At 34.5% G+C, this 26,510-nt stretch overlaps 1 protein-coding gene across 6 annotated transcripts in view; it reads left to right on the plus strand.

Moving 5' to 3' along the window:
* Nucleotides 1-216: 216 nt before the first annotated feature.
* Nucleotides 217-26,510, plus strand: part of LOC118742646 — a 31,431-nt gene continuing 5,137 nt past the window's right edge. Inside the window, exons 1-13 of one of the 6 annotated variants that reach the window (XM_036474867.1) lie at nt 217-653; nt 8,892-10,102; nt 16,935-17,029; nt 19,893-20,007; nt 20,169-20,266; nt 20,920-21,040; nt 21,221-21,371; nt 22,033-22,118; nt 22,183-22,307; nt 22,373-22,605; nt 22,704-24,027; nt 26,106-26,320; nt 26,388-26,426. In XM_036474867.1, coding sequence (XP_036330760.1) covers nt 9,032-10,102; nt 16,935-17,029; nt 19,893-20,007; nt 20,169-20,266; nt 20,920-21,040; nt 21,221-21,371; nt 22,033-22,118; nt 22,183-22,307; nt 22,373-22,605; nt 22,704-24,027; nt 26,106-26,320; nt 26,388-26,426 — 3,673 coding nt within the window. In that variant the 5' untranslated portion in view covers nt 217-653; nt 8,892-9,031. Of the gene's footprint in view, nt 654-1,168; nt 1,466-8,891; nt 10,103-16,934; nt 17,030-19,892; nt 20,008-20,168; nt 20,267-20,919; nt 21,041-21,220; nt 21,372-22,032; nt 22,119-22,182; nt 22,308-22,372; nt 22,606-22,703; nt 24,028-26,105; nt 26,321-26,387; nt 26,427-26,510 lie in introns of those variants that run through there. The other 5 variants (XM_036474870.1, XM_036474869.1, XM_036474865.1 and 2 more) reach the window with 5 other exon arrangements.

Consider the following 26,510-nt stretch of genomic DNA (forward strand, 5'->3'; position numbering starts at 1 on the left):
AAAAATCGAATTTCAACCGCCCACTACCCATCCATAATTCCGTCATAGATGTACAAATGTACTTAATTATAAAAGAGTAGCACAGAAATGCCTTTTTTTGTTTTTTAACTTTTTGTTTTTCATAGACAAGTATTGAAACGCTAAGAGCAAGGTGGAAATTTTTTTTTGTTCTTTATCATTATCCAACCGAATCGTGTAATATTTCTCATTCTAGATACATGCAAATATTCACACAATCTCTTTATATATATTTTTTTTTTATATTATTTTCTACTAAACTATTGCCATAGCTCTTACGTTAAAAAGGCTTTACCCTTTAAAACTTGCATACGGGCAATCACTTTTACGAAAAGCAAACATTTAATTATGTATACAAAATTAAAAATGTATAAAACACCAAATCACCTACACTAAGAATTTAAACAAAAAAAGTAAAAATCCGCACGAGAACCTCGAAAACATTTTATATACAATGCTTGCCTACGTACATACTTATGTATGTATGTATATATTACTTGTATACGTTATAGCCAATTGTACAGCTCGCATTTGTTGCTCCAAACAATCTGGCAAGCAAGCAGCACACCAGCAACCGGACATTCAGTACGTTTCAATCGTTAGTAAGCGCCGGATCCAACACAAAAAATAAATCGGTACGAATATTCATTTAATATTTTAATATTTAAATACAAAAACAACCCACTACCGCATCATCGTAAATTTCCAGCAAAATAATATTCATTTGTACATACATATGTATGCATATGTGAGTAGGTATCCCCACGGCAACGCGATTAACTTGGACACCATTCACCTGCCTCGATAAATATTACATATTTGAGCCGAAAAGCGCGAAGGCGCATGCGCGCCAATGCTACGCGATTGTTAAAACGAATGCGCCAACGATGTGCACCAATCGTGGAACGAGAAGCGATTGGCTCCTTTGGGGCTTTCGTCGAGTCGTGACACCCATTCAATCGGCTTATGGCTAGTGTCCAAAATGTTCGGCAGCTGTGTGTAGCATTGCGCGCCAATGTGGAACTTAAGAAGTTGCAACTTGCATTCGAACTGCATTTCCAACTCAGTGCCATGGTGGCCAATGTGACTCAAATTGAGCACAACGCATAGTTGAGTGTGAGTGAAATTGTTATGAATGCCCGCCGCGTTTATCTTTGGCTGGCCGGAACCATTGGCGTGGTCGTACTATGTGTGCTGTTGCTTGCGGAATTGTGAGTTCGTTTTCACTTTCAGTACGCGACTGCACACTGCGCTGAATACGTGTGCGAATTCGTTTGTTCGATTTTTTACTTTTTATGTGAATTAAAATATAACTCTTTTGCGTGTGTATTGATGATGATTTTTTTTTTTTGGCCACATAAGTAGAGCGCACGAAACCTGTTCCTTCACATCCTGCCCAAGGACGGCGGCGTTAATAAGTGATTACAGAAATTTTGTAAATACTTATGTAAATGAAATGAAATGTGAAGAATGTGAAAAAATTAATAAAAATTAAAAAATATGAATGCGAACTATGTAAATTGTTTTAACGAATTATTAAGTGAAAATATACAGTGAAACAGTTTAATTGTTATTTCAAAATACATACAAACGGCTTTAATAAAATTTTACTAATCAAAAATACATTTGTATGTTTGCGAAATCCCCATGAAATACAATTTTGGGGCGCAAAGCGGCTAATTCATGTGTACAGATATTTCCTAAATGTGACAAGAAACATAGTTGAGAACTCATTTTGGAATCTCAGAATTTTTTATTTTATAAATTTTTCAATATTTCGTTGCGCGATGCTTAAAAATAATTTAATCTACAACAGTACTTTCGAAAATATCAATTTGATTTTAAAAGTCGTCATTTCGATTTATATGGACTTTAGAATAGTCAAATGTATATTCTTTAGAAGGCGTCAAAAATACTTAAAATTTTTCAAATGTATTTTTTCATTTCGATTTTAGAACGCGTCAAATGTACATAAGAAAGCAAAAAATGTACACTGCCAAAACAAAGTATTGGCACAGCAAATTTTTCACAATATATGCAACAATTTTTATTCTAATATTTTTCCGCCAATTTTGTATAAAAATATGGTTCATTGAACAACAAAAAACATAAAAATATAATTCCTAACTTTTGTGCAAAACTCGCGAAAATTCAGTAAATTTTCATCAGAATTTTCAACTTTTTAATTAGATTTCTTAGAATTTTTTTGAGTATGCAGTTTTGCAGCCCATTAAATTCTAGTAAAAAAAAAGAAAGTGGAAATTCGGAATTAGTCAAAAATCGCGTTGATTTTTGAGAATTTTTTTTGTTCGAGGTGTTTTGCATTTTTTCCATATAAAGTATTTTCGAACAAAATTTTTTGTATGGAAGAGACTGCGTAAAAAAAATTGCCAAAAATCAACATAATTCCTAGCTACTTAAAACTTGCACTTTATAAAATTGATTGGGCTACAAATCTGCATACTCAAAAAAATTGTAAAAAACCTGATTAAAAATTGAAAAATTTCATGAAAATTTGCTGAATAGGCGAGTTTTGTACAAAGTTTAGGAATTATATTTTTATGTTTTTTGTTGTAAAATGAACCATATTTTTATACGAAACTAGCGGAAAAATATTAGAATGAAAATTATTGTATATATTGTGAAAAATTTGCTGTGCCAATACTTTGGCCCGGCAGTGTACTTAAGAAAAAAACAAAAATGTACTCCAGAAAGTATGAAATGTACTTTTGGCAATACAAATCGGATAACATAAAAAAAAATTTAATTTAATATGAAAAAATAAATATTAAGAATATATTTTTTTTTAATACTCACGTGCAAACAAAACAATGTGTCGGACATTGAAAAGGTTACTGCCATTAAAATTACTCTATGTACAACCTACATACATATCTGTGTTCGTATGGAAAAATAGCTTATGTCGAAAGGCTGGCTTTAGTATAAATCGGCATTCGCAGCATACAATTGCGAATGATTTACGGACGCTAAGCCGTTAAACAACTTCTGGCAAATAAACGTGCAAGAAATAGTTCCGATAATAGCAAGTCAATATTCCTATTAAGTCTCATCAAAAAATTCCTTGTCGTTTAAAAAATAAAGGGAATACCGCATTATACTAAAGTCGGCCTTTCGACATAAGCTACTTTTCCATACGAACACAGGTATGTACATTAGGGTGCAACACTTTCCATACAAAATGGTTACAGTTTTTCCATCGGAATTATAAAATTATTTGGTGACATTTTCACCATTTGACGAAAGTCTTAAAATATAATAAATTTTTTTGGTGATGCGCCCTTATGTAAAAAAAAAATTTTAGTTGCAAGATAAATAATTAAAAGAAGTATTCAAAAAATAAACATAAAAAGACAATGTTTACTGACAGAAAACTACTAGTTGAAAAATCCAACAAAGACGCCACCACAGGTCAAAAAATAAATTACATAGCTTGAGTTCAAATCTGTGACAAAAGTAAAGCATGTAGAATAACTCCTTAGAAATCGATTTTCGTCGATTTATTTTTCACTATTTTTACTGTTATAAACGTAACCCTATTGCGATTATCTCTGACGTTTCCAAAAAAAAAAAAGAAAGGGCAACTCACGGACTTTAAAACAGTGCTGTGGTATTGCAAAAATAGATTCATGGCGAAAAGTTATCAACTTTATAAGAAACGCTTTTTGGGTGTCCCACCCGCCATTCTTGAGAAGTGTCATTTTTCTGTGTAAATTAGACAATTAAGTTTTCTACTTTATTAAATGGTTAAATAGAAATTACTTAAAGTTTGAGCAAAAAAAAGTTGAAATTTCCCGCCCATCACGTTGGAATTCCCCTTAGTCAATTAAGTGGATTTGATTATTTTTTTAAACAACTTTTGCTATTCGACTAACAAGAAAATACCTATAGACACCCTAGTTAGTATTTAAAAAAAAAAACGATAATAGATAATTTTTGCTTTGCTCGAGATGTTTCAGAACGTTTAAATATTTTGCGCGAGTTACCCTGAAATATGGAAAAAAGCGGTTCAGGGAAGCCTTGCGTATCAAAAGCCGAATTTAGGGGTCAATAGAGTAGGGGTGCAAAACTATCGATGGCACTATCGATAGTATCGATGTTTTTTATTTTTCCCTACTATAGATTGTTTTTTGGTCCTATCGATAGTCCGACAGACATGTGATTCAGTATTTATTTTAGTTTTATTTCTTCTTTTCTTTTCATTTCTCTTAAACATCCAAGTTGAACTAAAAATTTGGTTGCTACTTTTTTAAAAGAGTAATGTCAAATTTCGAAAATGACGGAAAACCTTGCATCTTTTAAAATACCGCTAAAAAACTGATACAAATCAATTTATACCAAAACTTTCAATATTATCTACCACCACTATTTACTATTTATGAAAAGGTAAATAGACACCATTACTTCTCAGATAAAAAATGGTTTCTTTTTCTAAAATTGAAATTTACTTAATGAATGCATTATATATGACGGAGGATATCTAAAACCACAAATATAAAATTTCAGTATGCCCAATTTTTTTCCATTTCAATTCATTTCAAATTTTCAATAACTTAACTTCTAACTGAACAGTTAAACAATTAAAAAAAGTGTACAGTAGTTTACACGAATATCCAAACGTAGTTTCGAAATATATTCTTAAGGAAATCTTCATACGAAAATCATATAAATACGATACTATCGATGATATATCGATAGTTTTGAAAATAATATCGACAACTATCGATGGTCTGACTATCGATAGTTTTGCACCTCTACAATAGAGCTTTTAATACCCGACCGAAAATAAATCTCGATTTCGAACAGACGCTATTCAGATTTTCTTTTCATCCGTCTAGCGCCCGACAAGGAAAACTAGCGAGGCGCTAAATACGAAGGTAACGCTCGCTCTAAGCATCCACTGTCCAGTGCTACTAGACAGCTTCCGTCTAATCACTTTCCAGAGATTGTCATGGCGGTACCAAGAAAACCCTTGTCAGAAAAAATTTGTCAGCAACAGGATTAGTTACTCAAGGTAGAATTTTGTAGGATACAGCCACTCCATGCACAGTTAAAATCTATCTCAGTTAAGGAAATCTTTCCAACACCAAGAGTGATTATCTGAAAGAGAAACTATTATTATGGAGGCAGTACAGTTACAGTCCTGATGCTGCCACCGTAATGGAGAAAATCTACCCAGCACCTGAACTAGTTGCCCAAGCCAAGATATTGCGTGCTAGTGCCCGTCCAGGCACTACGAGAGATAATCATTGTTGAGAGAATCGGTTCAGCGCCAGAAGTGATTATCTCTGATTAATTTTTTCATGCTAGAGCTTATCCAGATTCTATTGAGAGAGAACGGGAGAGAACATTGTTAAGAAAATCTATTAAACGGCGAAATAGATTATCTGTAGAAGTTATTTCCATACCAGAAACTCAGTTACGGAAGTCTAGCCAGGCACTAGATGAAATCAGGGTTTTGTCTAGAGAATTTCCGTCAGGGTAATGATTCAAATGATAAATGTACGGGTATACATGCCGGTATACTATTTTCCGTCGCCATAATGTAGAAAACCTTTCCTACTTTGAAACATTTTTGCTTCAGACAAATGGAACGATAGTATCTTTGAACGCTTTTTCATCCTTCAGAGCATTTTTCTCGAATCGAGCCGCTTCAAAAATTTACAAAGAGATGGTTATCGATCCCCTTCTCGCGGGTCATTTTCAATATTTGGAGTATGGTAAATATCTGGTCTATGTTGGATTTACTAAATCCAAAGTCACACTGATAAGGCAAAATTTAACAAAGGCTATTGGTAATGAGGAGCAAAAACAATTTACAAACAAAAAAAGTTAGTTTTTTGGAACTTACGAAACGTTTTTCCGACCACTAAAAATGTGTGTTTTTTTTTTAATCTTTTGTATACCAAACTAGTCAGGAAATGAACTTTAAAAAACCGAATGGTTCTGAAAACTTATTAAGAAGAATTTCCGGCACTGCGCAAAAGCGTATATAACTAGTCCATTTTCGATAATAGTTCTTTACTCTAACGGTTATTTTTTTAAGCTTTTACAACGTTAATGAAAAAATTAATACGCGTTTGCAATAACTTCAAAATGAGACTTTCATCTCCTACAAAAAAAAATCTGCGTAAAACGTTGTAGGTAAATGGATATTCTTGAGAAATCTACAATAAAATCTAAGTTTTTTAACTTGGCTCCTTAAATTACCATGGCCATTTCAAGAAGGTTCTTCGATTAAAAAAAAAGTTTGGGAACAAATGTTGTTAGGGGAGGGATATTCTACCGAAATATGTATACAATAAAATCCGCGTTTTGTTAACTTTAGTACTAAAACTGCCACACCCATTTTTTTATGGATGGGTATTCTACCGGAATTCACAATAAAAGTTAAATTTTTGCAGAACCACATTTTTTGACACCTTGCTAAGGTATTCAGGTATCAGACGGTAGCTATCTGTGACTGTGACCGCCGTAAAGATGTACTGTCGGTTTTAATTCAAAAATAAGCAACTCAAATCAAAGAAATTTTACCTAATAACATTTAACGAAAATCATTGCAAAACAATAAATGTGTGGTCAGAAATAAGATTGCAGTTAAAATGAAATAAACAAATTTATAAACCTTAATTTGGCCACCACCAAATCAGATTTGACTGCCCACTAGTTATACAATTTGTCATTTTGTTTTCTTCTCTGTTGGCAGCTATGCAAACATTAAACCTTGTACGCTAATAAAGTGATGCTAAAATCAATTTTTGATAAAATTACTAATTTAAAAAATTGGCGCAAAAAATACGTTAAGTGAATTGGGCGTATCGTTTGCGATACAAAAGTGAAAAAAGTAAAAAAATATTGTATAAATTGCAACCCACATAAAAAGTGGTAAAAACAAATCAAAAACAAAAAATAATAATAATGTACCAATTTGTATAACAACATTTTAATTAGTAGTGCTAAAATGTTGCAGTGCTTGTATTATTACTTTTTATTGTTGTTGTTTAATTCAAAATGTGACTGAAATTCTTTAAAGCAAAATTATATATTTATATGCGCCAATATAATTTACCATTATTGTGTGCAGAACAAGCATGTTTTCACAAAAAGTCACGTTCGATTTTTGCTAATCTGTTCCAATGCAACAATACTTTGTTTAAAGTATCAATTACGAAATGCAGTTATTTAATACAAACTGAAATTATAAACAAAGTAGCGGAAAATTGTAACTAGAGAGTAATGCGGCAGTAAATTTAAAATACCTATGGGCAAATCCATGTCAAATCGACCAATGGTTGGAATTGACCTTTTTTTATTTGAATGAATTTCGGTTAGAAATTTTCTTTTATCATATAATGAAGTTCCGCCTAAGGTAAAAAAAAAATCTGCATTTCAAAATTTTACATTTTTCCGGATTTTGCAAGTTTATTTTTTGAATTTCTAAGAAATTATTATAGTTACAAAAATTATGCTGCTCTCGTTTTAAAGGTGATATTTGGGGCTATATAAAGCACAACGTTTAAAAAAATCCAAAATCAAACAAATACAGAATGTTGAAATTTTCAAGCTGTTTTTTAAAGATATGAATTTTTGAATTTAAAAAACTTATTTAAAGTTCTAGATTTTAATTAAATGAAAATTGGTTTTATTTTGTTGTTTTTTGGCCTACTAAACAATATTAAACAATTTTTATTCAGCTTGAGGCCGCTTTTTTTTTGAAAATTATTGTGGAAAAAACAACAATAGTTTATAAATGGTAGAAATTATAACTGCTATTTCAGAAAAATTGTTTAGCAAACAAAGATTTTTAAGTTCAAAAATGTATACTAAAAAAACACTTTGAAAATTTCAGAATATTTTAAGATCAGCTGGAGGTATTGTATTAAAAAAAAAATTGCCAAAAAGTTTTATAAGTTTTGTCTTTGGTATTTTTTTTTTATTTCGAAATCCTTTAAATGTTTTTTTTTTATTTTTCAAATTTTCTTTGTATCTTTATTTTTATGTCCAAAATATCCCCTTTAAAATTGAATTTTGATAAATAATATTAAACAATTTTTATTGAGCTTGAAGCCATTTTTTTTTTTTTGATAATTATTGTGGAAAAAAACAAAAGTTTATAAATGGTAGAAGTTATAACTGCAATTTCGAAAAATTGCAAAAAAAAAATTTTAAGATCAAAAATGTAGAGTAAAAAACACCTTGAAAATTTCGGGTTCTTTTAGGATCAGCTGGAGGTATTGTACAAAAAAAATTACAAAACTTTGTATAAATTTTTGCTTTTGGTATTTTTTTAATTTCGAAATCCGGTAATTTTTTTTACTTTTCAAATTTTCTTTGTATATATACTTTTTATGTCCTAAATATCGCCTTTTAAACGAGAAATTCAAAAAATAAACTTGCAAAATCGCAGAAATCTCGAAATATCGAATTTTGCATGACTTTCGAAAAATTATTTTTAATTTTTTTTCTTTAGACAGAACTTCGTTTTATAATAAAAGAAAAGTTCTGACCAAAATTCATCCATATCAAAAACGGTCGATTGGACGAGCTCATGTTTGTTTGGATTTCAAAGGATAATATTGAATTTCGAAGGAAATGTGTGCATGGAACAACTAATTTTTATCTGTTTGTGATTTCAAACCAACAGCGTAAATACCAAGATTGAAAATCAGTGTTTTAATTTGTTTCGTTAAGTGCTGCGTATAATTTTAACACTTTCCTAGAATTAAATCGCTAATGAAATGACTTAATCTAAAAATTCATAATACAGTGAATTTTTAAATTACCCTCAAAAAGTGCTTAAGTTCTCGAACAAAGTATGCAATAAAGAAAGTGCTAAAAAACCCCTCCTTTTACAGCTCACCAACTAGCTCCATGCCAGTGTAAAGTTTACAGTATTATGCATTTTTCCCGCAAACTCAACCCCAACTGCACGCCTACTATTGACTTATAAATGCTTCAAAAGTGAAATCGAAATAAATTTTTCAATCTCAAAAAAATGGAGCCTACTCTCAAGAATCACTCTTCCAATGACTATCCGCGCGGCTCTGTGTCGTCCATCAAATCGTTGGAGGTGCCGCCCACGCCTACGCGGTCACCCAAGAAGGTTTCCTTTTCGGATGACTTGCCGTACAATGAAACACCCGCCGAGGTGCCGAGCATTACCACCAACCATACAAGCGACAGCACGGATGGCAATAGCCATAACAACAGCAAAATATCATCAACGCCAACAGCTGTTACCGAGGAGGAGCTAACGGCCGTAAATCACGTCTTGCTGCAGGCGGCGCAATACCTTGAAAAATTACACGGCGCTCGCGAACAGACGCCAGAAGAACCTCGTAGCCAGCAGCCACAACAGCAACCGAGCCACAGCGAAATCAGCACAAACAGCGGCCCAATAAATCTAAAGCAGCCACCACAGAAAGTGAAGCGCGCCGAAAGAGGTACTACGAGTACAATACTGCCAAATGCCACAGCGAAAGAAATAAATATTAGCGATGAAATTGATAAGGTGCAAGAAGTGCATAAATTGCCGAACATAAACACAACCACTTCAACAAGAACAAAAACAATAGCCGAAGTAGTAACTAGCAATGCAAACGTATCACCTGCTGTGCTTGAATTAGACAACAACGTCGTCGAGCAATCGAAAACAACATCAATGGCACAACCAAAACAACAACAAAAGCAACCACACCAAAATCAACTAACCAAATCACAGTCATTGGTATCTTCGAATTGCGCACAGCCACAACCACAGCCACAACCACAGCCACAGCCACAGCCCAGTGTGACTGCAGAGCAAACAACATTTACCACCTCCCTCAGCAATGTGCATCTCGCGGAACCAACTACCTCGGCACAAATGCAAGAGATAAGCGAAGAGCAATCGCATGTGGCCAGATACATTGACCGCTACAACCTCAATTTAGATAAGAATTTTAGTGCCATGGAAGTGGAGGCGAGACGTGAAAAACTACGCTGGTTACTCATATCCGAGTGTAGTGCACTGCTTGCTGAGGGCAAACATACGCGCGAGGCATTCCGGAAATCGGTGCTGGAGACGGTGAGTATTGTATTTTGATTTGATGTTGGCGGAAAAAAAATTTTTGTTTGTTTTTTTTTTTTTGTTTTTTTTTTTTGTTGAAGACATTCTGTTTAGGGTCATAAATTTAGAGCTTCTCCAAATGGATTTTATGCATTTTGCGTCAGCTCGAATTCATATTTTGTAGCTTGACGTACACACACACATATGTATGTATTTACCTTTCCACGTGCAAATTATTCATACATACATACATATGTACATACATATGTACATACCTGCAAAATTAAAAATGCAAATATTCAAAACGAAATGTGTCACAAAACGGCGATGGCAAAAGTCGCAAAGTGTGTAATGAAAGGGATTCCAACAAAAAAAGCCGGTTAATAAGGTAATCTTTACGGGTTATGTTAATCGGCGGCTGCATACTCTAAAACAGGTTTCTCCATCTTTTTATGGTTTTCATGGATTTTTCATTTTTGGTCAATAATCAATACAAGAGCAACGCTATTAGCAAGCAAAGCATTTAAAAAAAGCACATAAATATTTTTTTTTTTAGAATAAATAGAGGAAGATAACTGAAATTAAGAATTCTAAACAACTTTCGAACTCCAATTCAAACTAGTTTTTTCTTTTACAAGGAATGGTTAATATTCTAAAAACCATTACAACAATAGGGCTGTACAGAATGTTGTGAAAATGGTGTGGGATTTGCAGTTGGAATTTCATTTGCAAATTTTATGCTTGCTGCCATGGCAACCGTGTGCATTTTATTATTGTGAATTTACAAATGCAACGAATATGCAAATGCTAGAGCATAAGCACAAGATCCTGAACAGCCCTAATGTTTTACCCATTTACCGGTGCGTAAGCAAATAAAGATGAAGACGACACAGGCGCATTCGCGCACAAATCCAACTTTATACCGCAAACTTCCAACTCAATGATGTTGCTCTTAAGCTAAATCACAACCAGGCTCGATCCATTGCACCGTCGAGGTTAAAATTTTATAAAAATTTTAAACTTTTATAAAAATTTAAAAAACATGTCAACGAAGGGGTGTGCCCATCCTAATGACCTGCAGTGCATAAGTTAATAATATTTGCAGAAAAATTTTTGGTATGCAGTTTTATAGCCCATTAAATTTTAGTGTAACAAAGTGCAAGTTTCAAGTGGCTACAAGACACTTTTTTTTTTTTGACAGTTTTTTCCATACAAAGTGTGCTCGAAAAAATTTGTAAATAGAAGAAAATACGTCACACCGTCAGCAAAAAAAAAAAATTATCAAAAATCAACGCGATCTCTTAGCCACTTGAAACTTTCACTTTCTTTCAGCTAGAATTTAATAGGCTATAAATCTGCATACCTAGAATTTTTCTAAGAATTCATAATAAAAAGTCGGTTCCCTGCAAACCATTGTTTCAGAGTACTCTGAATTGTTGAGAAATTTTAAAGTACTCTAAAATGAAATAAACTGTGCACACTTTGATTCTTTTACGAAATTTCGGGAGAAAATCGGTGAAACAATGAAAATAATGCTGCTATGTGAAGAATTTCTTGCCAAATTTTTTCTGAATTTTCTTTATTTTTCGTACAGAATATTCTTCACGAGTTCGTGTCAACCACTTCATATAATTTTCTTTAAAGATTCGTTAAAAAATCGTTAAAGAAATGAGATATTCCTAAAGATTTAGTTAAGATTTCGGAAAATTTGTTTTGCAGGGTTGTTGTAAAATTTTGTTAATTTTTTCTTATTTTTGCACAAAGTTGGACTTATATGGTTTTTGTTAGGTAATGAGCTGTGTTTTTAACCGACTTCCAAAAACGACGGAATATTTTTTTTTTTTATGTATGTTACCGCATAACTTTGGACCACGTCAACCGATTTCGACAATTCTTTTTGCATCGGAAAGGTAGTGTCTCAAAGGTTAAGTTCCGTTCAAGGGATCATGAGATATATATATATTTTTTTTTTATATGAGAATTGAAGTCCTTTTTTTTTTGCTAAAAATTACTTGTTATAAAAAAGGAAGCATTAAACATTAAATGTCCTGCCCCTATTACTTTCCACATGAGTATGTGTAAATAAATGTACATACATATATTGACTTAGTAAACTTTCTTATGTGGTAAATTTATAAAATACTAGCAGACCCGGCGAACTTCGTCCCGCCCAAAATTTGTATATATTTTATTGAAACTTTTTGGTCCAACATTTTCACCAGCAATTCACGTTTACGATTTTCATTGGCACATTTTTCTGCTAAGATTAAGGTTTGGTGGTCATTTGCCGCTTTAAATAACCTAAGGAAAGTGTTATATCCGTTCTTGAAATTCTCCAGTTGTGCGGCATTTCATAGCACGGTTATTCGCAAAGCGAAATAAATTTTTTCCTCTTCACTCCCTGGCGGCAACAATGACCCGGTTCTATAGTGAATGTCCTAGAAGCTTTACAGTATAGTAGGTGGCAATTTCAAAATGGGTGCGAATCATTGTTCTACAGAAATGCAATATACATATACTTATTTCAGACGAAATACCTTAAAGGTTTGAACGCATAATAATATTGGAAAATCACATCCATTGGGCCAATTTTCTCCAAGAGTATGCGATTTATTTCGTACATCTCCATACAAAACTCTAGAACTCTACCAAAAAATTTCCAGAGATATGCAATATGAAAAATTCGGTTTGTATGGGAGATGTCACACAATTTCCAAAACTCTACCATGCACTCTTTCAGAGATATGTAGCATGAGAAATTCGGTTTGTATGGGAAGTGCCACGCCCCCTTTACATATAGATTTTTTTCAGCCTAAAACCATCCTTGGGACACGTGCGGCAGGTGGCAGTTTCAAAAAAATCGGTTCAGCCGCTCTCGAGCCTTGCGAAAACTAACAAACGGCTTTCTAAATATAGATTAGTTGAGATATATTATATATTATAATTATATTTTGACAGTATCCGTTGTTTCTGATTGGCGCAAAAAAATCTTGCCTAGTGACGAATTCGCTCCTTGATATGGTCGTTACTTAAAGCTATTTATATTCGAAATTGCATGAAAATTGGAAAACAGGAATCTATAAGCTTATCCAGGCAAAAAGCTACCTACGAACCGAATTTTAAGCAAATCGGACCATAAATCCGATAAATAAATAGATCGGTCCCTGGTCCACTTCCCAGAAAAAATGGGTCATATATGCTAAAAAGCTACTTACGTACTAAATTTTAAGAAAATCGGACTATAATAAGATTTTTTCGAATAGACCGGTCCCTGGTCCACCTACCCCAAAAAAAGCCTAAAACATGGTGGTTACCGAAAGCTATTTTTATGCAAAATTTCATGAAAATCGGGCCAGCCGTTCGCGAGATTACCTGTTACAAAAAAAGGGACTTCTCTTTATATAATTAGTATAGATTATTATATTATTGTACTTATTTATGTACAGGCATACATACATATAGCACTTGCATCTTCATTCCTAAGTTAAAGTACGGCTGTATGTAAATATGTTCGTATGCTACTTTTGTGTTAGTCCACGAGACTCACTTATAGTTTCACAACCGGAAAATAGTTTCATCAATTGCTTAGTGAATACCTTCACGATTTTTACTATATTCGGCTATTAAATATTATGCGCTGCGTATTGACATACATATGTAAATGTTATAAAAATAAACATGCATGTTTTTGCTGTAATTAGCATATAAGTACACTGAGGGAAATAATGCATAGTAAAAATGAATACTTTATATTTGATTATCGTTTAAAAATGTTCGTATTTAAAAATAATATTTTCATACAAAATTTATTACGCACGTATTTGACTGTTCACATCTGAGTATGTATATGTAAGTGTGCATACGCACCCCAAGCATCCAGAGAGCCGCTCTGAGAGCGGTGAGTGATAACAAATACATACATACATAGTACATACATGTTTATCCGTACAAATCGCGTGCTGTGGTGTTGATGGATATTCAACATTTGAAAGCAAATTTATATGGCTGGGTGTAGCTGAATGCGCAGAGATGCTTGCCACAAGTTGTTGATATTCGCAGATGGTCGGGTTCGAATTCAACTGCAGGCAACATGCAAATAAAATTTTTTTTTAATTTTTGTCTTGATTATTCACTTCACGGATGCTTTTTCAGTACGAACGCGGTCATTTTAATATGCGCGTAATTGAATTGAATATTTACCAATATACAGTACTTTCGTTGACGTTTATAGTAAGATCAATTACGTTTCTATTTGATTTTAATATTTTTTTCCCTCAGTGTACTACATAGTATGTTGGTAGTTACGTAAATAAAAATGCAAATGCTAAGAATTCTTTCAAACTGCAATGGCAAATATGAGTGTTACATACACACACATATGCTTAACTGGCAAAAGAATTTCATAAAGCTTTTATGAGAGATGCTTAAATAAAATATAATTAAAAGAAGATGCTACAGGGCTAGTTGAATATACATATGTATGTATGTATCTATTTGTAAATTATTGCTAACTTTCAATTTTACTATTGAATTATTAATGAAAGCGAATAAGTCAATTCTCAAAACTGTCTTGCAATGAAATATGTATGTGCATACAATTAGCTAAGTGAATAGGAAAATGGCTATGGACATAATCTTTTGAAATTGCTTATCTCCTGCAATTTAGCGCAAATAGTTTTAATAAAATCCGCAGCCAATCAAAGTGAAAATGTAAATTCAGATCAGATATAATAGTCAACAGTCGTGCTTGAGCTAATCAGTTCTTTTGTTAGAGTGTCAGGTCTGTTGCTCAATTTGGTGAATACCCCACGCTACGCAGGGACACGAGTTAAAGGTTCTGCATGTTTCCCTATAAGTACGGTGACTATATTTGTAGCCGACGAATACGGGACAAAAAATAGTTTTGCTAATTCTTTTCACAAAAGCTGGATGAGCACCTCTTGCAAATACAGGACAGATGCCGACCTACTTTACTTTGGAAAAAATGGGAATAGTGACTCCTTTAAGGGCTGGTAGAACAAAGCTGTCCAACTCCCTCCCTCAAAGAAGAGCGGATGGCACATTCCCATTACACCGAGTGTTAATCATATTCAGTGTTATTTACGCGCTTTCCTGCAAAAAAAACTTGCAGAGAAGGACACATCATGTGCATACGACTGGACGTAGATATTAGAACCGTTAAATTTGAGCAGCAGGGACTCAATTACCAATCACATAAGCAAGGGGAAAGCACACCGCCCTGAGAACACCCCGTATGAAATCCACACGTTTCACATTGAGTCCCTTTTGCCTGAATCCTAATCACCCTCTGCGCGAGCATTGAAGGAATCCGCATTACCAGAATCGAAAGTGGTATTGTTTAAGGCATAAAATGTCCAAGGCGAATTGCTAATTCTGGCAACCAGATTTTGCCGCCTGATAGGCATGTTGTTGCAAAGACCGATGATGTGATGAAAACGGCTTCCGACTAATGCGCCACTGCACCAATCTCCAGAGACATTTCACATTATAATGGACCTAAATCTTTTAACGCCCCCTACCAATTTCAGGGAAATTTTTCTTTATAACACTTCATTCTAAAGTCTGATACATGGGTGAAAAGATAATTTAAGTACTGTATTCTTCCTCAGATCCTTTTACCCTAGAGTGCCTCATTAACCTACTAAGTTCAAATTCAATTCCAATTAAATACAATTTTCTTGTTCATAAAATTAAACATTTGAGTAAGCGATGCATTTTTTCCTTGAAAGTGTAAAAATAAATGAATAATTAGAAAATATTACAGTGACTTCAGATTTCGCTTTCAACCGGACTAAATAGTGATGTTGCTAAATAACTCATATGCCATGGCATATAAACAATATATGTATGTACGTTGTCGCTCGCGCGCCCGCACTTACGGAAATTACGTTTTTGGCATTTTTCATATCATGTGACCATCAGATTGGGCTGACTGTAGATATTTCATCTCTTCATAATACTAGGGCAGCCCATCTGAAGTATGTATGTTGACTTATACTTGCAACAATTTACTTTCAACATGGGCTGGCACTACTTGAAGACCATCAGAATTGGCAGGAAACCTTGAATTCATTTTCTAGATACCGTAAATAAAATTCGATCAGCATTTCGACTGCTGAGTGGATGATCGACCTATCTCGGCAGCCAGTTTGTAAATGCCTTTTCTCAAAACACTTTTCAAGAACGGAATTGGGCGTTTTTGAATAGAATTCTGAGATAGGGCGCTCTTCAACCAAATTCTGAGGTAGGATGTTTTTCAATAAAATTCTGAAATAAAGCGTTCTTGAAAATTTTTTTGAGATAGGGCGTTTTCGAACTAGCTGCCGAGATAGGTCGACCTTCCTCTCAGCAGTCGATTTTTGAAGTCATCTGAAATATGTTAAGTAATCGGTTTTTATTAACATCTGTAATAGCCAAAAACGCTTAATCAGCAACCAGCCTCGATTTCGATCTCGATTTTAAACCGACTTCAAAAAAAATGTTATCAATTCGTCGGAATATTTTTTTTTAGTGTATGTTACCGCATAACTTTGGACCACGTCAGCCGATATCGATAATTCTTTATCTATCGAATTGGTAGTGTCTGTCTCTGAGGTGGTCTCATACGAATTTTCTTTAAATTCGATCATTGGATCATGAAGAAATTAACGACAATCTTAATTTTTTTTATATGAGAATTGAAGTCGGTTTGGTTTTTTGCTTAAAAATTACTTGTTACTTATTCAAAAATGGTATTTTTATTCTAATGCACCTTCTACTGTAGATTTATTATACTGTTCTTTGTACAATTAACTAATTATGATTATTTGTATTTCTTTTCTCGTTAAAGGAATTTCAGCAAAAGCTTTTTCATCTCTTCGATCTGGACGGAAATGGTTATTTGTTGCAAGATCGCTGGATTGAACACCTCAAGGGCCGTTTAACGTAAGTATTTTTCTCTCCGTTTGTTTGTTTTTTTTTTGGCATTCTCTTGTATTCATTCGTATTTGATCAATAAATTGGAAATTAATTTTTTCATGCAGTCCTTTGCATACATCATACACAGATCCTTGGTAAATATACACGAGTTTACTCCAATGTCACATTTCTTGTACAATAGTTGTTGTGTTAATTTACATATGTTTGTTGTCACACTTTAAGAAGCACGTAAATGCTGTTGCAAAAACAATTAAACGCCAAAGGCACTACCGCGTACAAAAATACCCAGTAGCAAATTGAACACGCTTCGGAGCAGGCGGGACTTGTACCAACTACTTCTCAGCTTAGTTATAGCCGACTTATAGCTTAATGCCCGCTGTCACATAAACAACTGCGCAAAGTGTGCCAAATGTCATGTTTGCTCTAATTTTTATTTTATTTGCATGTGTATTTTCAAAATTCGTATATATCTAGATGTAAGTTAACATGAACTTTGTTGAATTTAGTTTTCTGCTTTGTAAAAATTAGCCAACTTATGAAGCGCTTTTTTTGTACTACATTCATAAAAATGCAGTACAAGACTAGTTCTTTGATTTGGCCGTACAAGATTCGACTGCAGGGTATTTGTGATGCATGTTTACTTACATACATACATACATACATACATACATACATACATACAGAGTATATACGTTGTTTGCTACTTCTGTTTTCGGCAACACGCTCTTGCTGCAACAAAACTGTGTGCAACACGGCTTCCACCTAAATACTGTGCGCTTTGCGAACACAAATTCCTGTGACATGTAGTACATGCGCCACAGGCATCTCATCTCACTCAATGGATACCTATGTATGTACATATTTATGTACATATGTATATGGTGTCAAGCTGCATGCTGCTGGCTACATGCTACACCTTGATGTCGCTTTTTGATAAATTGTCTTTGCAGGCTTTTATTTGCATAAATCTATGTATTATCAGCTTATTGTCATTATTATTCAAAAGAAGTACATACATATAATCGTCAATAAAATTCTAATTCAATCCATCTCGAGTATTATATGTATGTAAAAGTGGAGTTTTAAATTAATTAAAAAATTTCATTTTATTAGACCACCTTTTACTTCCCATTATTTTTGGAAATTTTTTTATGGAAGGTGTTCCTCAATTTCTCCATGCAAAAAAGTTGTCGAACATACTTTATATGGAGGAAAATGCACGAACGAAAAATCACCAAAAATCAACAGTTAGTCCCATTTATTTCAAACTTGTACTAAAATTTAATGAGCTAGAAAACTGCATACTCAAAAAAAAAATTCTAAAACATCTGATTAAAAAGTTTACAATTTTGAGAACATTTGTTAAAATTCCTAAAATTTTTATAAATGTTCTATAAAGTTGGAAATTTTGATTTACCCCCCCCCCCCCGCCCGTCGACAGGCAATGGCAAACCTCCGGGTGTCTTTATGCCATGAAAGATAGCTTCTCATTAAAATACAATCGCCGTTCGAGGAGAAGCTCGGCCAAACACTAACATATGTGTAAGCGCCAATCTGTTATTATTATTAAGCTATATTCTTAAAAAAAAACTATATTCTTATATAAAAAAGAAAAGTAGCCAAAACTTGCTAAAATGTCTCTTCCATATTTACATTTTCCCCACCGTATATTCATAAATCAGTCAGGGGTAGAAAGTAGGGCCGGATTTTTTAATATCCGGATATTCGAATATTTAATAAAAAAATTAACGGATATCAGCCGGATATCCGGATAACAAAAATGTATTAACCGGATATCTGAATATTCGGATAGTCCCATTACTAGTAAAAGGACCCCATGTATGTATAAAACCTCTAAAAACTAGCTATGCACGTGTGCAACATTTTACCAATAAATGGTTTAAAAACACTTTTCCTAAAAAATGCTAGAGTTTTTCCTAAAAAATTTATGTGTTTAAAATGGAGTATAGATGTCAAGTAAACTTGGGACAACATGAAAAATATGCGAAAATCAAAAAAAAAAATAAAAATAAAAATTGGAAAATAAATTTAAATTCATATACCGTAGGCCCCGTGCGGATAATCGTGTAGCGTTGTATTACCAAAAAACTAAAACCTTATAAACTGCTAGAAAAAGATTTCACAAAAAATTTAAATGACAAGAAATTAAACATTAAAAATATATTTTTCAAAAAAATTCGCTTAAATTATAAAAATGTCCCTTACAACAAAAATCTAAAAAAATGATCTAATAACTTTTCATTTTTGTATCTGGGTCCTACGAAAGGAACTTCTGTATATATACAGCAAACGCCTCGGAACGCCCAGCCCTTATAATTGCAAACCAAATATATCATTATTTTTATAGCGCACAATTTTATTCGATGCAGTCCTCAGTAGAATATTCTGCATAATTTAGTTACGCCTACCATATTTTCATTTTTTTTTTTTAAGTGTTTCTTCAAATCCACCACTGAGTGTAATTTCGATCGAAGAACAAAATATTTTCTGTCGCACCTAGGGGTAATTTTAAATTTTTTCTTCATATATGCGGCATTAACAGTCGAATCTTAAAGCAGGGCCGGGCCGCGGGTAAAATGTCATCGTCGGGCCTCTTGAATTGAAGTCTTTTTTTTTTATTAAATCTTATTAATTTTACTAACCACGTATATGCCTACCCTACAGAATTCTTATTTTAGTTCAACACGTAACTTACTAACCACAATTTGAGTAAAAACAATAAATTAAGTGCATGTTGTTGTGTGCAAATGTCTTGTAAACATTTAAATATTCATCTGCGTGCAAACACCTACATACATACATTTAATACAAACATACAGTAATACAATTTTTTTACTCTTATTCACAGCGATGATAGACAAATGGATTTCGCCGAACAGCTTGAATCAGTGGCCTATGTTATTTGTGGCGAAAATAGTAAAATTACCCCAAAAAACTTTACGGAAATTTGGCAAGCGCGAGGTGTAAGTAAATCGGGCATTTGTCGATGTTTAGACACAAACAAACATATACATATCTATTTAAATAACACATAAACTACGCACATCTGTTCACACAAAAAAAAAAAACAAAAAACAAAAATATAAACAAAATTATAAAATCTTCTTGCATCTCTCACACACAGATTTTAGATAAATTATATCGCCTGATCGATGTCGATGGCACGAATTTAATATCCACAAATCAAGTAATGGAATTCATTTCACACCTGACCAATACGCGGTAAGTATCCCACGATCGCTCCATGGTGCAGGCAGACACAGACCCATTTCCACATTGCAAGCAAAAGCATACTTACATACATACATACATATTTAACACAGCATTTGCCAATGTGCAACATGTATTGATGCCATTAAATTTAATGTACGAGTACGTTATTTGCGCTGAACGCTTACAAATTGCAAACAAATCGATTAACACGGCAGAGTAGTCCGTAAGCAACGATCGAAAGTGCGATCGTCCGCTGCCAAAGCGCTCAGAAACATTCGAGGTTGTTTGTATAGGAAACCTACACCTCACATTACCATAAAACATAACCAGCAATATTCTCACATGAACGCGGTGGGTACTTGTACACACATCCGACCCTGCCGTAGAGTGCAGTGAGCACACGACGCGCTGCTCCATTAATCAGTCAGCGTCCAATACTTGCAATCTTTAATTAATCTATAATTTATTGCGCAAACTCAACTAGCCGAAAATGTTTTCTTCACCTGCATTCGATGCATTCGGCACTCACCCGTCTAACTTATGTATGTATATTGGTCTGTCTGCCTACCCCATAAACGTTTGTAGTACATACTATGTTTGCGATGGCGGACGTTGCATGCCACATTCACTTCCCATAATGCTTCTTAACTTTCATTCCTCAGGCCACGCACCGGTTTTGATAAGAGCTCGCTGGCGCGTCTGGAACAACTCTTTCGCAGCACTGTGGGCAATGAGCAGGAAATACGCCGTGAAGAGTTTCAGAAAATTGTTACATCGAAAAATGTGAGAGATTGGCAACAACATCCATTGGCTCGTTTTAATTTTGTTGCTGCAATTTAACTTTTTTCTGTCGCATTTTTTTCTTTTTTTTTTTCTTTTTTGTCTCTTTTTCTTTTGTTTTGACTTGGACCGTGTGAATGACTGGTTCGGTCGTTGGTTGTACATGAATTATACTCAATGCAGCCATTTTTTACGGAGCGTGTATTTCAAATATTCGACAAGGATAATTCTGGCTCGATATCATTGCAAGAATTCATTGATGCCATTCATCAATTCTCCGGCCAGTCGGCGGATGATAAAATACGTTTTCTTTTCAAGGTTTACGACATCGATGGTGAGTTTGTATGCGTTATTTGTGTTTATAGTACATATGTATGTACCTACAAATAATCTGATAGTATGTACATTAGGGCGGGTCAATTTATATGGGAGATTTTTTCGACTATGCGCGTATACCACATACGAATTCTACGTGTAGTTCTGCGAAAATTTACCGAAGTTTGCCAAATTGCCAAAGTAGGGGTCTTAGCATTTTGCTGTAGTGTCGTAAAGAAGTGCTTAAATTTTTGTGTAAAAACATGCTGAAGGGCGTTTTTTGTTAAGCGGAATCCATTTATGCACTTATCTTTTTCTTCCACCAAAAGGCGCAATAGTGAACATTTTCACATTTTCTTCGAAGCCTATTTTCGCGATTTGATTTTAGGCCCATAGTTTCCTCGGCAAATTTGTTTAGAATTACACGTAGAATAATCTTATGTTAAATTCGCATAGTCAAAAAAATAAAATTAACCTGAGCTAATATACATATCGTCACATTAATTCACAATGGCCCTGACCAACAATTTTTTCGAAACTGCGCTTTTCACACATTTTGGTAGGATATATTAATATCTATTGTACTTATATACCATTTTGAATTTTTGTTACTGTTTCTGGTCCTCAATCCAGTAAAAATAAATACTTCATTTTGTTAATTCCTTTTGTTCTATCCAAAGGTGATGGCTTGATTCAGCACAAGGAGTTGCACGATGTGATACGCGCCTGCATGGAAGAAAATGGCATGGAATTCTCGGAAGAACAGGTAAGCACTCACTTCCAATCTCACAGTTGTCATCTATAATTCAATTGAAAATTCTGGCACATAGATCGAAGACCTTACAACCGCCATGTTTGAAGACGCAGACCCATATAATCGTGGTGAAATCACATATGAAGCATTGAAGAACCAGATAAGCAAACACGGCGGCTTATTAGAGAATCTCAGTATAACGTAAGATGAAACATTTTTAAATCCTTTTATTTTATATTAAAAGTCGCATACATACATATGTGCAGCATAGATCGCTGGTTAGTGCCGATAACACAGGAAGCACCCAAACGAAAATCCACATGCCCACAATGTCCACGTACAGGGGTACCACACCAACTCACATTGGCCTACATGAAAAATAATCAGGCATTCGTTTCGTATCTCTATATCTACATCGCCATTAATGTGTGCCTATTTATTTCACGTGCGATACAATATCGAGCGAGCAATGGATTTGTTATTGTTGCACGTGCATGCGGTAATTACAAAGAAACATTTAAGAAAAACTTATTTAATTAAAACCATACATATATATGTATATATATTGAAGACCGCGATGATTTAACTTCTTTTCAGGACAATGTTTGAATTTCAACTGTGCTTGGATATTGGTGCTAATGTTGCGGCATTCTCTAACATACCTACGCTCTCAGGGTCTCTCGTCGTATCTACCGCTGGATAACCACATCTACCTTCATAAGCTTACCGGCATCGTGGTGTCAATACTTAGCCTCCTACATACCATAGCGCATCTTTTTAATTTCTCCATTATTGTTGTGAATGATCCGAAAATCAATGCCGGTCACTATACAATCGGCGAATGGCTATTAACCGATCGCCCAGGACTATTCGGTCTTATTCCGGGTTGTGCCAATCCCACTGGTTTGGCGCTACTTATCATCCTGCTAATCATGTTCATTTGCTCGCTGCCATTTGTGAGGCGCAAGGGCTCCTTCGAAGTCTTCTATTGGACTCATCTATTGTATATACCATTTTGGATTTTGCTATTGTTTCATGGTCCCAACTTTTGGAAGTGGTTCTTGGTACCAGGATTGGTATACATAGTGGAGCGTATATTACGTTTTGTTTGGATGAAAAGTGAACATGGAAAAACGTACATTAGCTCAGGTCTACTTTTGCCTTCAAAAGTCATACATTTGGTCATCAAGCGTCCATTCAATTTCAACTTCCGTCCTGGTGATTATGTTTTCGTTAACATACCAGCTATTGCCAATTATGAGTGGCACCCTTTCACCATTAGTTCGGCACCAGAACAGGAGGATTACATGTGGCTGCACATACGCACTGTGGGCGAATGGACTAATCGGTTATATCAGTATTTCGAAAAAGAGCAACAAAAATTGCAGAACGTTGAGATAATACAAAATCGACATGCCATCCCCACCGAACTGGTGCTTCGAGTTGATAGAAGTGAAGGAAAAACATCGCCAACGCCACAAATTGATTTCCTAGCGCAAAATCTTGCACGCTTGCAAAATAAACCGAGTGGACACGATTCAGCCGGGTTGTTGAATAAGGGCATAAATCAACTACAAAATGTGCCTTTGAAACCTGCGCGACATATACCAGTACCATCGAAATTGGCCACTGAAAACACGATAGTGCACGAAGACAACGAACCGTCTTCAACGAAATCCACAGATCGGATACGCAGTATTAAGAAGACCTTGCAGCGCACTTTCTCCCGAAAGGATGTGCCTACCAAAAATGGCGCTAATGGTCACTGGAATGAAGGTTTCGTAAGGGATTTTGCGGATTCGGGGAAGCAGCCATTAGACAAACGGTTGCAGAAGCTAAATTCGCGTAAACCGCCGCTCGAGAAGAGCATCTCACTGCCAGATATTGCAGTTAAGACAAAAAAGAAGGAACGTCTCAAAGCGTAAGTTTCGTGAAATGAATTAACACCATCGTTACGGTTAATTTTCAATGGTGGCGTAAGATGGTTAACATAATCGATAATTTTGTGGAACCTTACATAGATCTGATATAAGTATCTTAGGTTAAGTTAGGTTAGGTTGAAGTGGTTGCCAGTGACCCCATTAGCATACCTAGGCTCGTAAATTGTGGGTCCGTTGTGATACCACGCGGATCGTGATAGCTCCCAGACTTAAACCATCCTGTGGAGTCTGCGAAGCCTAAAAGTTGCCGAATTCCTACTTCGGCTATGTCTGAGCCCATGAACTTCCATTGTTATTTTACAGAGCGTGGGGCTGTAGCACAACAAGTGGCCTAAGGTTTTTGGCTATTCTTCATTTCTACAGCTCCTGCAGAATTCGTTATGGCTGTGGCTAAGTCAACTCTGCCCAGCATGGAAAGACCTTTCGATTAGTATCTTAGTATCGGCCTTCTGACCTCTGTGTCAATCGGTCAATGCTTAGCCAGAACTACCCTTCCAAATTGAGCGCACGGCTCTTTTTTGTTAATATTCGCCATGTTTTACACGCTAAAAATGTTTTGTTAATTTTTTATTAAAATATGGCTTATATTTTAGCAAACTCCAAACAAACTGTGTACAAAAATTAAGAAAAATCTGCAAAGTTTCAGCAAATACGCATTTTTTTCCATATAAAAAATTTTCAGATTTTTTTTTAATTCATTCATTTTTTTTTTTTAATTAATTAATTTTAGAAATTCGTGTTAAAAAGGTTCGCGATTTTGCTGAAACTTTGCAGATTTTTCTTAATTTTTTCCATATTTTAAACAAAACTAACAAAAATATTTTAGCATATAAAACATTGGGAATATTAACATACGCTCAATTTTGGGAGTAACAGTATGAGAGGACAGGCGCGAACGTTCTCAAGAAGAACAGAATGAGAACGAAACTTTCGGGAACGTTTCCAATGAGAACAAATTAAGAACGAAAGTATCGAGAACGTTTTCAAGGAGGATCAAATAAGAACAAAAATTTGGGGAACATTCTGCTAGAGAACAAAAGTTTTGAGAACTTAACGTTCAGAATGAGAGGGGCGTCTACGTGTTGGGATAATAAATCATTTCAGTGAGAACCACGATTGTTAATTCTAAGCGAAAGGAAAGCTGGATCATTTCAACTTCCAGATCATTTATCCACTTATGGAACAATTTTTCAATTTCTGTGCCCGAAAAGTTCGTATCTTAAGTCTTTTTTTTTTTTTGCCTTATTTGCATAGTTATGTATCTTTCAGTTCTTTTTTGGTTAATTTTAATATTCAAACATTTCTAACTAATGGAACGCTCTCTTTCTTAGCGCATAGTTCAGAGCAGATTTGTTCCCCTTTCGTTTTCTGTCAGAAAGTTCGTCAGACTTTAGTTGCCAAATGGTTCTTTGAGAGAAAGTTCCTGAGACTTTTGTTCACATTTTGTTATTGGCCAAAACGTTCCGGAAACTTTTGTTCCTATTTGGTTCTCTTAGAAATGCTCCCCAAAGTATTCTGTGCCATTTGTTGTCTTTGGGAATATTCCACAGAGTTTTGTCCTTATATAATTCCCATTGAGAACGTTCTCGACAGTTTTGTTCGCATTTCGGTTTTGGTTTAGAAGCGTTCTTGGGAACAAAACCACGAGAATGACATTTAGTTTCGATCAAACCATTTGTTCTCGGTCCCTGTAAGAGTATGAGAAGTGATGAAAAACCAACAACAATTAAGTTTTTTGTTCAAATTTAATAAAAAAAAGTTCTACTATTTATGGAAATTTTCATGTCAACCGAATTATGACTGCGATTAAAATTTGGTTTCTAAATTTCTCTCTTTATTCCGCCGATAAAATTTTCCAACATTTTTATGCGGATCTTTTAAGCTTAAATATAAGGTGATGCACCCTAATATACATATGTGCGGTTGCCTGCAGTTTTTCATCATTCCTCATACTCTCCTCAAAGGTTTATTTAATTTATAAAAAAAAAACCCTTTTGCCTAATGCGCATACATAAATGCATGCCATTTACATATCTAACATCTAAATCGCCTTTTTCAGTTTACGAGCACTTGGCCGTTCGGAATCGGAACGTTCTTTTGACGAATCGCGTGTTAGACGAGCGCGTCTACAAAGTGTTGGCCTAGCTTATTTAAGTCCACAAAACAAATCACTCGCACAGAGTTTTCGTTACATGCGCAACAAGCCGACAATAATTGCTTTTAAAACACCAAGCTTGGAAGAATCAGAACCAGATTTTACCGCAAATTCAGCAGGTGCATATAAATTTTACAAAAGATGGTTACATTTGTTTACCTATCAAAAATGTTTCTTTCATTGCAGCTAATGTGGACACGTATAGAGAACTTGAAGAGGGAAAAGGTAAGGTTAATTTTCATATTAAGTGTAGTACTGGTTCAGTATCTGCGCTTATGTAAATTTGTATACAATTTTATTTAAGGAATA

This window comes from Rhagoletis pomonella, unplaced genomic scaffold, assembly GCF_013731165.1.
Source record: "Rhagoletis pomonella isolate Grant_MI unplaced genomic scaffold, Rhpom_1.0 Rhpom_scaffold_00007, whole genome shotgun sequence".
Lineage (NCBI taxonomy): Eukaryota > Metazoa > Arthropoda > Insecta > Diptera > Tephritidae > Rhagoletis > Rhagoletis pomonella.